The following is a 17658-nucleotide window of genomic DNA, read 5'->3' on the forward strand; positions in this document are numbered from 1 at the left end:
GGGTGGGCTTTCACTCTAAAACTAGTGGATTTTTCTCAGAAAGACCCATGAACAGATTTCTCTGTCTGTACAGCTGTAAACTAGTGTATAGTCTGATTGACCTTAAAAAGAGAGTGAAATTGGAGGCAGCCACATCTAACTTTATTCTATTCCCACTTCCTACAAGCCTCACAATGTGCAGCTGCAGAACTAGGTCTGTGCTTTGGCATGGAATGCTTTCCATAGCATTTTATTAATATGTATAGGTGAATATACATATTAATAAAATGCTATTTTATTATCATTATTATATATTAATGAATATATTTTAACTGGTTGTCACCTCTAACTAATTGGTATTTACTGCTGCTGACAGTATCTTCTCAATGTACCAAAATCCAAAAGCAAGCTAAAAGTTTGCTCTTCCTAATGTGGGGTTTGGTTATTATATGGCTTATTTCAGTTGCTAAAACTTTGTCTCCTCTTTCCATGTAAGATGCTACAAGGTACCTGCTGGCCTCTTGCTGCCACTCCAGGGAAGTGAATGTCTCCCGTGGGGCTGGTGGTGATCTCCCACTTGCACCTCCCTTGGGCAGGACAAACATTCCTAGACACCCTTTGCAGTTGGATAACTGGACCAAGCTCTTGGTGCCTTTTATCCACACATCCTGCCCAATGGCTGCCTAACCTTGAAAGTTTCTAAATGTCTTCGGAAGTCTTCTTCAACTCGGTCTGCAGTGCTGCCTCCCTACCAAAACTTCAGCAGATCCCAAAAGTAGGCAGAAGAGCATGCAAAATCCCTTGAAATGAGCTTGCCTGGCTCACTGCCAAAACTGTGTCCCACTGCCTAAACTGCCTAGTAGTAATTATATGTAAAGTGTTTCCAATGGATCTCTTATACCTGTAGCACTCACCCAGGAGGCAGAGACACACATGGGCTGCTCTGCTCCAGCTGAGGGACTTCAGGTTCACAGCCCCTCTGGTGTAGCAAAGCACTGCAGCCATGGGGCAGTTTGATGTCTCCTGGTGAAAGCAGGAGGGTGTGGCTCAGCAGCCTCCCAAGGACTCAGCTGTGAAGAGGCAGGATGTAGTGGAATGGGGGGAGCAGGGCTCTCACTGCTGATCAGGAGTCTTCTTCCCACTGAGTGACCTCTCTCAAGTTGTGGAAGGAACTCCGGTAGCTGACTGAATTTCATTCTGGAAGTCAGCCTGAAAGCTAGGTGTTGGCACCTTTAAATCTTTCACTGGATATAACCCAAAACAGTAGGAAAAAATATCTGAACTGTTCTTCTACACTTCTAATGATTTCATACGTATCTTTGCAATTGTGCACCCTGTAATGTTGATGGGTAAATGTCAGTGCTGACAGCGCTTGTGATTTGGGCCATAACTCTTGTGAAATATGTGACCATTTGTAAAGACCTGGAAGGTAGATGAAAACCAGGATGCACTAAGTTTCCATTAAAAAAAAAAAAAAAAAAAAATTTTTTTTAGGTTCGTATAAAAACCTTGAGAATTTGTCTTCAGTGGAAAGCTGAGGCCCAGAAGATAAATATGACTCCAAGTGTAATAAATGACCAACATTCCTAATTTCAGCTAATACAACTCTGAGCCCTGACATGACTTTTTGATTGAATTGTAGCTGCAGAACTGAACCTGGCAGAGTTATAGAACAGTCTGCTGAACATTAGAAGTGGTAAATGGATGGTGTGGGTACCAGACTGATCAGGCTCGAAAACAAGAAATCTCTCAGGTCATTCTAGAATAGATCAATTAGTCATTCACCTGGCATTACAGGTCACTTAATCATATATAAACTACTGTCTAGAAAACTTTTAAATTAAGCTTTATGGCAAGCCTAACAGGCCTGATAACCTTTTTAACTCTAAGAGAATATTTCAGGGTAATTTTTGCAAGAAGTCTACACACAGAGAAAAGTTTTCTGCTTTCCCCCACACTATTTTACATCATTTTCATTTAATGCTTTTTTCTACTGAAGAATGATTGTGTTACGTGGTACATGCAGGCACTGGTGGTATCAAATACAATGCATCCAGATGTAGTAGTCTTGTTACTACCAAGTATGTCCTCAATAGCTGCTGATGACTGCATAATTTTAAATTTTAAAAAAATTGTTCAACCTCTCTAGTCTTTATGCAAGCAAGTAGTACCAGCTGATTAAAACATGTTCTTTTAGCAAAGCCATTTCTCCAAGTAAGGTTGTTAATGGATGCAAATCTAATAACCTGGGGCTTATTTTAAGTTTTTAATAAGTTTCATGTGTTCCAAATACTCATTGAAGGCAGTGCTATTTTGAAGGGGTGATTGTTAAGGAAAAAAGTCTTTAAGCAAACATCAAATGAGAAGAAAAAATCGGAATGTCTCTATTAGCTGTTCATTTAATCCCAAAATTAAAATTTGCTCCACTGAGAGCTTTAAAAATTAGCTACATTAGCCAAATTAACTTCTCTAGAGATTTTAAATTTAATTGCAAAAGAATATTTTTAACTGGAAAATACCAGATTAAATTACTTTTTTTTTGTTTTTAGCAAATGTGTATATGTTTTAGTCTTAACTTCCTTTCAATCAATTAAACTCTTTTCATGGCTGATGTGACAGCTTTATATATTTCAGTTCAGAAGCAGAAGCATTTCAGAATCCCAGTGAGGTGTGCTTGAGTGAAACATTCCTCCACAAGGCTGCAGTTATGAGTGTTGAGCATTAAAATCCTTTTTATCCAATAGCTAGTTCATGGGATACAGCTGTATTGCATGAAGAAACCTGGACCCAGATGGACCCCCTTCTGGAAAGCTTCTAAAGAATATGGATGTGCTGTACACCAGCACAAGCTTGCTTCAATTTCAGATTCCTCTCTGGAAGGTGTTGTGCAAGATTTTCATGGCCCCTGTGGGCTTGCAGGAAGAAAAACTCATCTGCTGAATCAGGGTAAAACCCTGTTTCCAATTAAGTTTTGTGTCGATATTTCCTTTCCCCAGACTATGTGAGGCTGCAGAGCTCCTCTATTTCAGCTGTGTGAGTACCAATATATCTGTGCTGGCAGTGATCTAGATTAGGCAGAGGCTGGATTTAGGTGGAAGGGGTCAGATAAGATGCCCACACTGGCACAAAAACTTATGGCTGTGTAATCAGAGTACACACAGCCCACCTACACTCTGAGACCGTCCAGCTGGACTGTGCTCCTGCACTGAGAGGCTGGGTGTACCCCATGCATGGGCCTGGGTGCTGGTGTTGGGACTATGCTTTCCTCCTCCTTCCCATGCTCCTGGAGGAGAGGCAGCCCCTGTACATGAAGAGGCAGAGAAACCAAAGCTCAGAGCAGGAGCATCTGAGCTGTCTGTTCTGAGGTTATGGAGGAGGGAGACTCTGAGGCCAGTGAGGTCTAGTCTAAAGATAATGCACCCTTGTCAGTCTCCTGAGACTCCCTCTGTCACCAATGGAGAGAGACTGAGACATCTATAAGTCCATCTACCACCTTTTTTAGGTCACCTCTTTCAGGATGAAGTCTGTTACTGTTTATATGCCTTATCCAGTGGAGCATGTGAATCTTGGCTCCTGGACTTCCTGGAGGATCACTGGCGAGCTCCAAAGCTTGTCACAGATCATGGTGGACTATTCAGCTTAGTGACAAATACATTTAGCATCTCATCACCTGTGACCTGCAAACCCCAGCCTGAAAACCACTGGTGTAACCAACGCATGCTAGTTAGATGTTGTGAAACCAGTTATTTTGTAATGTGGACAAGCTCATTCAATGTGTGCTAAAGCTACTGAAGTTTATTTTTGCTCATTGCTTCATGTGTTTGAAATTTCAAACAAGAGTCTGTGCTAAGGTTTTAAAAGATTGTTAAGTAATAAAGATGCATTAGCATACTTAACATATTTTAATCCAATCTCACTGCATTTTAAAATGAGCATGAAGCATTGCATGTTGCAGTACTAATTTTGTAGCAGTGCAACTTTAGATTTTAGTGAGTACAGTTTGCACTTATACTGGAATACACTACAACTGCAGGAAAGAAAAGTAATTTTTAAGTCTTTGACTCATAAATCCATTGAAAAAGTATGAATAATTGTGTTTCTGTTAATCAACAAACTAGTGTTTTTATACCACTATGTACTGTTTATATGATATTTCCCCTGATATTAGGAAATAGAAGTAGAAGAAGTGATTTTCTGCCATTTCTTCTATGAGCTCTCATCCAACACTTAGCTATAGTGCTTGTGTGGATTTATCTCACAAACAAATTAGTGATATTTTAAAACATCCTTTTTAATTTTTTTTCTGATCTAGAATGAGTACAAGATTTTAAACTTTTCTATGAAGCAAAAATAATGAAAAGAGATGTTAAGGACACCTCAATGCATAATCATTACAGGATAAAATATCTCTCCTGGCCTGAAACTGATTTAAATCTTTGTTATTTTCTCAATGTTTATGCAGCATTCCTGCAACTGAAGGGAACTGGGGCATTATCACTACAGCCTCCTGAGCTGCTTGAGCAAAAAGCAGAATATCACCCCCAGCTATCACATCTGTTTGCGTCCTTTCTTGAAAACACTCTTTGCCCCAGTGGCTGTTTTTTGACCTGGAGCAGGAAACTGCACAAGAGAGGGAGAAAAGATGTGTAGAAAAAGTAATTTAGCACAACAGGAGCAGATCCATGGCATGGGCACTGGGGTCCTGTGTCCACACTGTCCTTGCTCCAGGGGTGTCTCCTGGTCTGGTGGTGAGGTCTGGCTGCCCAATGGAGCTGGGGCACAGTTTGTGTTCTGGCTTCATCAGGGGGCTGATCCTGTTGGTTTGGTCCAGGACAGCTCTGTGGTCCAATCCCAGTGGTGAACAGTGGTGGAAAAGAGTCATCAACACAACAGTCCTAAAGCTAGGATGCAAACATAGCCTTGTGCAGTGGAAGCCATCCTGGAGAGCGTTTGAAATTAGGGCAGTTTCTTGATGTCAGGGAGTGCTGGTTCCAATCATTGGGTGCAAGGAGTCAGGAAAAGGATGCCTTCATGGCAAATGGATAGCATAGATACAGGGTTGGAGCTCCCATCAGTTTCTCCTCTAACTCTAGTCCTTTATTTCCAAATTTCCTATTTGAAAGTGTTGAATGCAAACTAAAAAACCAAAACAAACCAAGAAACAACCCAAACCAACAAAACCAATAACGAAGCAACGTAATAGCACTTAGGTTAAAAAAAATAATGAAGAATAGATATTTTTTGTCTGATCCTCAGTTATTTATTTTACGTTTATGTTGTTTATTGCTTATTTCATCTTCCTTCAAATGTTTGAGCATTTCTAATTTAGTCTGCCAAATAAGGTTTAGACTATGGACTTTCCAACTAGATCATCCTCAGTCTAAATACAGAGATATGAAATACATCTCTAAATACAGAGATGTTCCCAGAGGAATATTTTATTTCTTGAAAGCTCTTGGGTGGGTACTTGAATTAATTCTTCTACTGAGGGAAAGGATTTCAGTTTGAGTTCAAAAGCTTTTTCCTCAGTTTTGCCTGTTTTACTGGGCAATGAGCACACATATTTTTGTAGCAACACTTTGTGGGCATTTAGAGTTAATACTGAGAGGAAACACAAGGCAATATGGGAGAAGCAGCCACAGTCAATAATAAATACACACATTTTTGGTCAATTTTTACAAGTGTAGTTGATGTAGTAGTTGTATTTCACACAAAAAACAGCTCTATGCCATTCCTGAGTTGCCCAACAAGACCAATGAGATGCTGGAAATGCTTCTGCTGCAGAAGCATCATCAGTGTCTGGTAAAATACTCACCTAATTATGCCATTAGTGGTTACCTGTCTTCAGGTCAGTTAAGCAATGAAGCACAGGAAAATAAATCATTAACCTTAATACCAATGACATGGCTTTTACATGTCCTAGGTTATTTTTTAAACACAAGAAAATGCCACTATCATAAGAGTACGTTACAATTGGTTCTTTCTTGATTGAACTACTACCACTCATTGTTTTGCACTTTAGTTACAGTTTAAACAATGAAGGGTTTTATTAAGATGACCTATCATTACAAATTAATTACAAATTAATGTAAGTCCTAAACTAGAGATGCAGAGCAGAACTCTGGATGAATGTTGTGTCGCTGTACACCTAATCTTCCTCCCAACAACCTTGATAGGGAGTTTGTTCTTCCAGTTGCACAGAACCTATAGCAAGGTTATACACACAAACTTTCTGGTCCTCCAGTCTATTAAAAAAGTTCTACCTTCACTTTATAAACACAAGATCGAATTGTGTACATTATTTACAGCTGGTAGCTATTAAATGAAGTGTGAAACTTCCCTGTGAAACATGCCATGCATCATGCTAGCCTTTAATTAGTTACAAAGTCTAGCTCTCAGAGCTTCAGTGCAGTCTTTCAGCCCTGACCCTCAGGGCAATACTGGGACAGTTTTCAAGACTGTAACCTCAATCTGGCATGGGCTATATTTATCTTAACAAGTCACACGGGCCAGCATGGGTCTATAGAGTAAAATATTTGGTGCTGATGAGCTGATGTTCACATCACATGTGGATCACCTCAGATTAGCTTGGTCTGCCAGCAATTGTAATGCTTTGAGTGCAGTCCTGGAGTGCAGGTTCAGCTTCTGTCCTTCCTTGGGAGGAATCCAGTCCATGAGCCCTTAGATTGCTCTGTTACATTAACCAAAGCACATCATAAGAAAGGACAACTGCAAGGTTTACTTCAAAAGTGTGCTCATGATAAGGAGTTTATGTTAACATGAAGTCCCCCCACAAAGTACCGTATGGATGTAAATGTCATCATGTGTGAATCTTGAGCAGCAGCTTACCTGTGTCTTGTTCATGCAGAGGCCAGCAAAAACCTGAACCCTGACTTTCTTTTTCACAAGCAATGAATTTAAATGATTGCTTAATTTTGTAACAATTAGGTTTTAGGGAAAAAAAGCAGAACTGTTTCCTTATAAATATATAACTTAATAAATACAATGTTTTGCTAAGTATTTTCCACTTTTAAATACTTGGCACAGAGTTGATTGACTTCTTAAGACCATTTTGACTATTTGTCAGCAACTCACTGTGGGAAGGGTAGAGGAAGGACTTATTAATGCTGGAGCATTAGCTAGCACCAGAACAAGCACAATGAGAAACTAGTCATGAGCTGGTGGTGTGTGCTCTCAGACCCTGAGCTGCTGTCTGTCTGTCTGCACCTTCCCATGCTCCAGTGGTGAATATACCTCACCTGGCTTTGATCACCTACACTGCAGCCATTTACATCTGAGCCAGTTGTTTAGACTCTTTTTATAGTTTATGGGGAGGAAAGGCACTTCTGAGGCATGATTTACATGTTCTGTTTAGACATCTATGCTAATATCAGGTGACTCACTGCCTGGAAAGCAGCTATTTCTTCCCATTTGTCTATTTTTCTTTTACACAGTAAGCCCAGAGGAATGTTTTAAATACAGGAGTTTACATCTTAGGTGTTTGAGAATATCTCCTGAGGATCTGTATTTTGCCCAAGAAAAGTCACCTCTGAGAACCCAAAAATGTATTTACATGATTCTTACAGAAGAGTTTCAAGAGGAATTGGCTAACAGGGCAGGCTCACACACTCTGATGGATCTGGGCACACAAAGTGACACCATAATGTACCCTTGTGAACTTGCATATCCACTCAGAGAATAACTTTAGGCCAAATGCTGGGCTGGGTATCTGTCTGCTGCCTCTATGGACTCTGTATGGAAGCTGTGGCTTTAGGGGAATTCTCAGAGCCTCATCAAAAATGCTCTCCCTGCTGCATGAGGGTGGGTCTTGCAACATTTAAACTTACAACCACATTTTAAAAAAGGGTTTTTTGGCTTCAAGTGAGTCTCCATTCATTATTTTGATGATTCCTAGAGCTACAATTCTGCTGCTTCTGCAACAAGCCATGAAAAGAAATGACTGTTCAAAATAATGCCTTGAATTCTAGACAATGGATCAATGGTTTGTTTTCCAGTAGTCTAACAGGCAGTATTCAAAGTAGAATCAAAGTTTACTTTATAACAAGCTTTGAGTATTTTATTTTAATCTAGGGAGTACACAGAGATTCTGTACACTTAGTTTAAAAAAAGTCTTCTGCCTGATTCTGCTGTCCACAGAAATGATAGGAATACCAGAGCTGAAGATTAGCTATTTCCATGCGTTGCTAACTGAGAGGATTTTGCCAAAAGTTGACAAGGTGTCTGGAACAAGGCAGAGCCTGATCAGCTCCACTTACCTTTTGGCAAATTACATTGTATGCAAATAACTTATTTGGAAGGGTATAGAAATACGATTTTTTTTTTTACAGCTATGTAAAATATCTGTATCCATCTGCTGTCATTTAAGAGGAAAGGTTCTCATGTTGAGAAGGTAATGTGGCTTGGCTTTCTGATTTATAAACCTATTTTGTACCTCACCTCAAAGATTTCAGCATTTCAAAGGCTAGTGAAGTAATCACTATATATAGCTTTTTATCAGTTTTTGTAAAGTGGCTTAGAGTGAAAGGTACTCTAAACATGATTTCATTTTTCCTTTTACTGAAGGACAAAATGAATGACTAGGGGTTTAGAAGCAGCTGTACGTAGTACCTCTGTAGACACTTAATCAATATAAAACTATATAGTCATTATATTAGAGGACACGCTAGTGGAGACTGTTCCCATTATAACGGTGTAAGAATGGATAACTCCCTTTAGGAATGTTGTAATTTTTAGTTAATTAGCATTCAGTCTCTTTTTAGCAAATGTTTTGTTTCACTGCTGACTTCAGTGTTCTGGCTGGGGTGGGAGAGTATTTTGCTGGCTCATCATCCACTTCTATTTTGGAAACACTGTATTTGATTCATAAATAGACTATATCCTTTACTTAAAAGTAGTATGTGTCCACCATTTTTGACTTCCAGATGTGTCTCCTTCACATTTCAATCACATTGAGAGGCAAATTCTTATATTGTGCATTAAGAAAATCTATCAAATTTTATGACATGTTTGGGATGTGTCACTGTCATCCTCTAGCTCTGTGCAGAAAAAAGAGATGTAAGAGAATATGACACAAGGCTTTGACCAGTATATAAATGAGGGCCAAGAGCCCTACTCTGCTCCCATGGTTTTGGCAGCCAGTAGTCAAGGCAACTCAGACACAAGGCAATGGTGTGACCCCAGGTGAGGCTGCTGAGGAGAGCTTTGTGAGAAAGCTGTGAGAAAGCTGTAAGAAATCTCCTTTGGGCTCCCCAAAGCTGTTTTAAGGTCTGATATTCCTTCTTTGCCCTTCCTGGAGCTGTTTCAGCCATGCTTGTGCCTTGCCATTTACCCCTCTAATGAAGTTTCTGATCTCCCAGCTTAACTTCCTGGCTTGACCTCAGACTTGCCTTAGCATTGTGACTTGTTTAGCAATCTCTGGGATGTGCTGACTTTGGTTGCTGCCACCAGACCTGCTCTGCTCTGCTTCGTAGTTTGGCTTTGGTGGGACTTAGTGTCCCTCCTGTTTCAAAAGTTTCAAAAACCCATTTACCAAACAATGTTCATTGTGCTGCTCCTTCCAGCAGAGCAAAGGTTTCCAGCTGCTAAAATCTTCTAGCATGCTGGAGTTTGTTAGACAGATTTGGAAATTAGAAACTGAAAATATTCTAATTCTGAAAATATCTTGCTGGAAACCAGGCTGCCTTTCCTACATGATGGCTATCTTTCTTTTTAAAGTTTAAGCTTTTACATCCCCTGTTCATTGCTGAAACATTTATTTGAAATGAGCCAGGGTTGGAGCCTTCTAAAGGTATATTGTGGTTGCACACTTTCTTTGGCCTCCACATAATGCTTTCTGTCATAGTTACTGATGTGAAATGCTTTTCTCCACCTTTTCTTTTTTCTTCACATAATAAAATTTGTAAAAAAAAAAATTAGTCTTAAAGAAGTACATACAAAGCACCCAAGTTTCAAGAACTTTTCTTTAATGATTGTGTTTCTTGAAAAAGTCAAACACATTTTTTCTGTAGCACCTTGTAACTCAGAATCCAGTAGTATCCACTATCACTTTAATGGAAGGCAGTGAGTTTGTGGTTCTGTATTCTTTAATGGCTATTAATCAGCAGGCTGTTGCTGAACAGTGATTATTCAAGAGGTTTTATTGCCTTTGTGAGTTTAATTCCCATGTCTGAATAACTCAGAAAGTCACATTTCTCATGTAAGTAGCAACAAAAACCTCATCCAGAACTGAGAGTGTCTTCATACCATTTCAAATTTAAGAAATAATCAGCTCTATTTGAATGTCATTAAAAACTGTACTGGTGATTGTGGTTATGGAAGAGGACCATTGGAATATGAGTTACTTTGCTGAAATCACTGCTTGAATACACAGAGGTTCAACATCTTCTGTGTAAAAGAGGCATAGAGAGGCACAGATGGATTTTGTTTTGCTTGGCTTTAAAGAGATGTTTACAGTAAAAATTTGTTCCAGGCAGTAGTTAACCTGCAGCCTCTCAGGCTGTGCCTCTATGGTCCACTTTAGCATGGCCCTGCCAGTCTCATAACGTGTCAGATGCTGCCTGTGATGGTTCACAAATTAAAAAAACCCCATAATTTAAGATCCCCTTTATGACAGCTTGGTCTCTAGAACTGGATTTCTTGCCTTCCAAGTTACTTGTGCAGGTAGTAGCTGTCACCAGTGCTGACATTAGCCTTCTGTAGAATCTGACATTACCTACTGTTGGGTCTGAATCAGAATGAATCCTGCTCAGAGAATCATGGATATGTTTTGCGTCTCTCCTGTGTCATCTATCCTCATGGAATGGCCATTTTCATGTGAAGCTTCTTATTATCCTCCCTGCCCTGCCCTACCTCCCCTGCCCCCAATTAATTTTCTCTGCTTCATTTAGTTAAAACATAGCAAACTTCAGTTATGCATTTATTTATCATATTCCCACCAAAAAGTCATTGTGGTAATCACTGTAAATATAAGTAAAAGATACCCCCTCAATGCCCTCAAAATGGTGCTATAGAAAAGATGTGGCTGGAAGAAATAGGGGGAGGCATCAGGTTACATTCAGGTTGGTGGCCAAGCTGGAAGCACTTGGAGGTTTTGTATCCTAGTCTTTTGACCCCAGCCTGCTTCTCCAGCTGCAAGCTTCACACAAGAGTTCAGGCATTACCTGTGCCCTCAGGATATCGCTTCCTTTTGCTTTGCTGGACTCTCTGTTAAGCTGCTGGAGAGGCAAAGTATAAATATAGTTGGAAATTGGTCTATCTAACACGGATAACTCATACATGGCTAATTTTCCTGATGGGAGTAAAGGAGGATATCTGTTTTTAAATGGAATTTTGCTCACGGTTGAACATCAGGACATTGAGTCACCTATATGACTATATTCCTGATTTCTGAGATAGATCATTGAAACCACATCTCCATCTTCTGTCATGGAAGGTTTTGAGAAAAAACAAATTGAAACATGAGATAATATATCCTGCCTAAGACCTGGCTGTTTTTCCAGTGCCATTTTGCAATTGTAAGAGACCTTTTGCATAAGAGAAGTTACAGGCTTGAACGACTCATCGAGCATTGTCTGAGTCCCGTGGTTTGCCCGGGGCAGACCTTTAACATAAACACAAGCAGTAACACACAACAAAGATGATCATGGAAGCGCTGGTTGGACATATTTAAGCACTCCTGGAATTCCTCCTTCCAGCAATGATGTTCTAAGTGAGACAGCCCCGGGCAAAGCGAAGAAAGGAAAGTGGTTCAGACCAGCGTGAAGCGGGAGGCTGGAGAAGCTCTGCTTGGTGTCAGGAGCCCGCCGGGCCGGGCACCCCCGGCCTCTGGAGCCGTCCCGGCGCCGCGGGCGCAGTTGCGGGCAGCGCCCTCGAGGCGGCGCTGTCTCCCCGAGGCTGAGCGGGCGCTCCGGGCGGGCGCTGCGGCCCCGCCGGGGCTGCGCTCCCGCGGCTCCGCGGGGCCGGCCCGGGGCTCCCGCCCGGCGGCGGGGGGCATCCCTGTGCCATGCTCGTGTGGTGGGCAGGGCCTTTAGGAGCGGAGCAAACTTCCAGAGCCGTCCGGCGAGGTGCTCCCGGCCGTGTCCCTTAGCCTGCGGGATGGCCCTGGCTCCGCGTTGCCGAAACCTCCCTGGTTTCGGAGGATAAATGGGAACTCCGCCACCCGGCATCCGAGCTGCGAGCCAAAACCGGGGACGGGACAAAGAGCATCGGGAATTTTACCCTGTGGCGGGAGACACGACTCCGCCGCCCGCGGAAGGCGGGATGGGGATGGAGGCCCCGCACCCTGGGGGAGACCGCATTAAACAGACCCGGCCCGGGCCGGTGATCCTCCTCTGTCCCTCTCCTCGCTCCCGCTCCCCCGCTGCCACAGCCTCAGCCTTCACCGGCTTCCTCTGCTCAGAAACCCCGCGGCACGCGTGTGCCGGCACCGCGCCCCGGGCGGAGCGGCAGTGCCGGGGAGGGCGGTGCCGAGCGCGGGCGGGCGGGCCCGGAGCCGCAGCCCGCGACCGGCTGGGGATTCACGTGGAGCCGCCTCGCGCCGTGCCCTGTCCTGCCGCGGAGCATCGCCTCCTTCAGCACCAAGAACAGCTACAAGTGTGGCTACGCGCCCGCCCCGCTGAGCCGAGCCGAGCCCCGCCGCTCTGAGCCGTTCCGTGCCGTGCCGCGGTTCCGTGCCGTGCCCGTCCCGCCAGAGCCGCGGTAAGCGCAGGCAGCGTCGTGCCACTCCCTCCGACGCCCGGGGCTCCGAGCCGTGGGCTCCTGGCGCGGGCCGCTCCGCCGGCGCTGGGGCCGGGCCGGGCCGGGGGCGGGCGGGGGTGTTTTCGTGCTTGGCTGTGAGCGGCTCGGCCGGGGCGGTGCGTGTGTCTGCCGCTGCGACTGAGCGGCAAGGCAGCGGAGGGTTGGTATAGTCACGGCGGCTGAGACACTGACCCCAAAAAGTTACCTTGTGGATTTTGTTTTTTTGGCTGTTGTTGTTTTTTTAGGGTAGGGGAAGAGAAGTGAGAAAGGAGTCAGTGGAGCAGGTTCGGCTTGGCTGTTCGCGAGTGTTAAACAGCACGACTGAAACCGCTCTGCTGGATACCTGTCCCAGGCTGAGCTCTCGCATATTAAGCTGACGCTGCTGAGGGAAGCTGTCTGAAACGAGGCTTGTACAGAAATTACCTCATGCCATTCCCGATCGACACCGAGTATAATTCCAGGGACCTCCACAGTAACATGGATATGCAACTCTTTTCGATCAAGGTATTTGTGTATCTGTGTGTGTCGTCTTTAGTTCTTAATTTAAGCAGACAGGAGAAGGCAAATAATGCGCGTTTTGCCTCAGTTAAGATTTTTCGACTGGGAATCCCGGGCAATCCTCTCTGTCTGTTTCGTGGCGCCGGGAGCTTTTATTTTTTTTGCCTTAATTATTTATCATTTTTATTGTCGATATCCTCCCCCAATCGGATCTAACGAAAGAGATCCCGGACACGGTGCCGTCACAGCAGCGAGCAAAAAGGGAGAATCTCGGAGCTCCCGAGCAGTGAGGTCTCCCCCCGGCCGTCTTAGCCGGGTCTTCTCCCACCCCCAGGGGGAGGGGGATGCAGGGGTTCCCCCGCGCTCCCCGCCGCCTTGTTCACGTTTCGCTGGCCAGGAGGAAAGTGGGGGCTTCCTCCGCTCCGGGGGCACGGGCCAGCCCTGCCCGCGGCCGCCAAGTTCTCCGGGGCCAGGGTCGGGCGAGGTGCCGGCCGCCCGCCCATACCTTGCCGGGTGGGCTCAGCTTCCTTGACTCCGCCGGGGACACCCCCGCGTCCTTGGGGAGGGAAGGAGCAGGAGGATGCCCGCCGAGCTCCGGGGGCTCCTTCCCCCGGGGAAGAAGGCGAGAGGCTGTACCGACGCGAGGCTTAAGTGTCCTCGGCGTGGAGCAGCATCCCCAGCGCCGGCATGTGCTGGTTGCAGGAATGCGAAGTGTTGGCAGGTGAATGTATGACACGGTTAAAAAACCCAAACCAAACAAGCCAACCAACAGCAACAACAACTAAAACCAGAGAAATAAGAAAACCGAGCACAAAAACCGTACAACACAACTCAAGTAGCAAAAATCAATCAGTGACCCAAAGTGCATGGAAATCCGGCGTTGGCGTTTTGGAGTTTGCAAGCTTCGGACCTCTGGGACCAGGGATTCATTAAAAGAGACTTAGGTTTGCATCGAGGGGGGAGCAGAAGCTCATTAAAGCTGACTAGTTGATGCAAGGAGAGGAAGGGATCACCGGCTGCTGGAAATAAAAGGCGACGCTTGTTTTTGCATCGCCGGTGAGGGAGGTGCAGCGCTCCCGGCCGGGGACAGGAGCTCGCAGGGGACCGGCGGAGCCCTGGCTCCAGCCGGGAAATCCGTATGTGCCCTCTGTCCCCCTCACGGGCCGCCTCGGCTGCCAGGCCGCGGCGGGAGGCAGCTCAAGCCCGTCCTACGGCCGCTCGCTGGAAGGAGCGAGGCTACGAGGAGAGCCGCGACGAGGCTGTGCCGGAATCCCTGCACAGCACACGCCAGCTGGGGTACGGATGAGCCTGGGAAGAGACAAAAAATAATAAACCGCTCGGCTAAGTAAAGTGGAGAACAATAGGGGGCTCCCTTCAAGGGAGAAGCGCGGCGGTGATGGGCGATGGTCGCGGAGTTGCGCGGGGAAGCCGGCTCGCCCAGCCCGGGGGCGCTCCCGGGGCCCCTCCGCTGGGCGGGGCCGGCCTGGCTGCGGTAGCCCTTCCTCGGGCCGGGAGAGGTGCCGGGCGCGCCAAGAGCCGGGAAGGCACGGAGGGGCAGCGCGGAAAGCCGGTGCGTGGCCGGCGGCGGGCGGAGTGCGCGGGGTGCCGGGCGCGGGCCGCGCCGAGTGCGCGGTGCAGGCTCCGCGGGGCGAGCTGCGGTGCGCCGGGCGGGCTCCGCGGTGCGGTTCGCGGAGCGCTGTGCGCCGGATAGAGAGAGCGGGGTGCGAGAGCGGGGTGCGGAGCGATGCTCGCCCAGGGCACTCGCCTGGGGTACTCGCCTGCTCGCCGGGTCCGTCGCCGAGGTCGGGAGTGGACACAGTGGGGGACTTTCCTGCTGGGTGCCCCGGGACGATTTCGGCGTGCGGCTGCGTTTCTGGGGGCAAGCCGGTCTTGCAGAGCACCGGACTGCACCAGCCGCGCTGCTCTGGACACAGCTTTGAGGAATGGGAGCGGGAATCTAGTAGGAAGAGGGGCAAATGAAAGCAGAAACAACAACAAAAAAAGGAAAAAGCTCTCCTAGGGTGCATGGGAAAATCTTGATCATCGTTTGCTAGACCAGAGGTGAAACCTTTTTCTGAAGGTGTTAATACTGATGGGGTTCATTAAAAGTCCAAGGGCAGAGGAAAATACTCAATGTAGTTTCCTTTTTAAAAATTGTAGGCTCCTCTTAGTCTCACCCCAGCAGAAGGACCTGTGTTGGATTTGTACAGGGTAGCTTGTTTGGAAAATTGATATTTTTAGGGTAGGAAGTGAAGGCAGGTGTTCTGGGGTATTTGAAAAGGGGCTGATCAGGCTGAGCGTAGACATCAGACTGCACAGGGAAGAAATAGTTCCTGCAAACGAGATGCTGAGAGTGATTCGCCTTGAAGTCCTGATTATTGTGTAAAGGTTACCTCTGTGGCAGGGGCACAGCAAACCATTACAGAAGAGCTGAGGTAGATAAGACTACTTACATCAGTGAAGAATTCTCTTGCAAGTTAGGAGTTGCGAAGTCAAGGCCAAAGGTTTTCCAAATTCCCTTTTGTTGTCAGCAAAACCCATTAATCTTCTATATGTGTCGGGCTACTGTGTGCAGGTGGCAACTCTTTACCTGTTCTGTGTGGAAATTCAGCTATTTTCTCCTTGTGGAGTGCTGTACAGGAGAAAGAAGCAACTTTTGTGAGCATTGAAATGAACATTAGGTGGAGAATTCTTTCATAGTTCAGAGGTGTCAGTAGTAAAATGTCAAAATAATAAAATCTGGGTTTTTTTTCCTCCTCAGAACTTAATAATGGAAATTGCCATTGTTTTGTTTTCATTCAGTAAAACCAGATCAGTTTTGTATTGACTGGACAATCTGATATTTTGTGAATGGGTTTTCACTCTAGAACTTCTTGTATTCTAATTCACAGAATATTTGCTTTATTTTATCTTGGTGCTCTTCCAACTGTGCTTTAAATAAAATAAGAGATTTGTTTTTTTGTTTCAAACAAAATTTTAAACATTTTTTCTGAGGTATTTTCCCCCCTCACTTGATAGCTTATTTTGTCCCTCAGTAAAGGGTTCATGTATGTCTGTCTAGCAATGTCAGCTGTAAAATGTCCATCCTACCTATGCTCCAGAGAGTACTCCTTGCTCCTGCTTCTGTCTGTGAGATTTTTAAAAACTGTATTTCCTGATGAACATATTGAATCTTTCTACATGTTTTCAGTGAAAACTTCCGTGCCAGCTGAAGATGCTCTTTCAGGAACCTCGTTAACAAAATAGAAACATTTCCTATATTTATTTAAGTATCTGTCACTCAACCCATTACTTAGACCTTTTCATTAACATAAAGAGGTTCCATAATGAGCCTTTTAGTGCAATGAGTCTGTGGTTGGAGTAACGACTGGTCTGGGATCATTCTGATGCCCTGGTTCTGGCAGTGTGGTACAAAAATACACAACCTTGAGTACCAAATATCTGATAATGATGAATGATTTTATGAAGGAAGTAATTTCAGAACCAGACACTACATGCAGAAGTTTCCATCTCCCCTGTCTTGCAGTACTCCGCCTCCTTAGGTTTAAAAATAAATATATATTCTAGCAGAACAAGTGGAGGTTTGTGCTGAAATACTGACTTTAAAAATAGCAATATGTTCTGATAATGCCAGATATTTTTAATGAAATAAACCCAAGAGAAGCATGTATTACAAGGTGACTGGAAGAGACGCTTTGTGGTGCACTTACTCTTGGGCTGTGCAGGGGAAATACATGAATTTCTTCTCTGAACTCAAGCTTCTAGTGAACACCAGCTACTACAGTGGGGAACCTGGTAAATCAAGAATATATTTGCATTAATTCAAACTTTTATGGTCATTTGGAAAAGGACAGCATTTTACTTCAAATGAAATCTCTGCACATGAGAAAAGTTCATTCAGGCTTTATAGCCCAGAGGCCTGTGCTTTTTCACTAAAATTCATTGATAAAAATGGAATTAATTTAGATCATATGCTTTCTGCTTAGCTACACAGACTTGAAATGTTCTGTAAAAGGTAATGTTAATCAATATATAAAAAGCAGTGTGCCATGAATAAATTAGGCAGTATAATAGAAGCTTTTATTTCTTAGGTAACATTAAAAAAAGACTAAAAGGTCTTAAATTTTTAAAAAGAACACTTTAAAATTTTATTTCTGTTTTATAGACAAGCAGTGGACACTTGCAGCTAAGAAACATACTTCTTCAGGAAACCATGCAAGCTGAGGCAAAGCAATTAATGCTTATGAAGGCTATAATGTTGAAAAATGCTAATTGCCAATTCATTTGATTTTCAGTCAGTTCCAGATAAAGTATTAGACTGATGATCTTGGGATCACTGTAGCTTCCCTATTGTTGTTAGAATTTAGGTTGCAATAGCTGAATTCATTGCTATTTGTTGTGATTTTTTTGCATGAAGACTGACAC

At 44.5% G+C, this 17658-nt stretch overlaps 1 protein-coding gene across 7 annotated transcripts in view; it reads left to right on the forward strand.

Moving 5' to 3' along the window:
- Positions 1-17658, forward strand: part of ZNF800 (zinc finger protein 800) — a 50367-nt gene that overhangs the window by 30391 nt on the left and 2318 nt on the right. For 4 of the 7 annotated variants that reach the window (XM_064422217.1, XM_064422218.1, XM_064422219.1 and 1 more), the window contains exon 8: positions 2724-11752. The exons of 2 other annotated variants lie outside the window; for them this stretch is intronic. In XM_064422217.1, coding sequence (XP_064278287.1) covers positions 2724-2984 — 261 coding nt within the window. In that variant the 3' untranslated portion in view covers positions 2985-11752. Of the gene's footprint in view, positions 1-475; positions 11753-17658 lie in introns of those variants that run through there. One more of the 7 variants, XM_064422221.1, reaches the window with a different exon arrangement.

Source organism: Passer domesticus, chromosome 5 (genome assembly GCF_036417665.1).
Source record: "Passer domesticus isolate bPasDom1 chromosome 5, bPasDom1.hap1, whole genome shotgun sequence".
NCBI classification, from domain to species: domain Eukaryota; kingdom Metazoa; phylum Chordata; class Aves; order Passeriformes; family Passeridae; genus Passer; species Passer domesticus.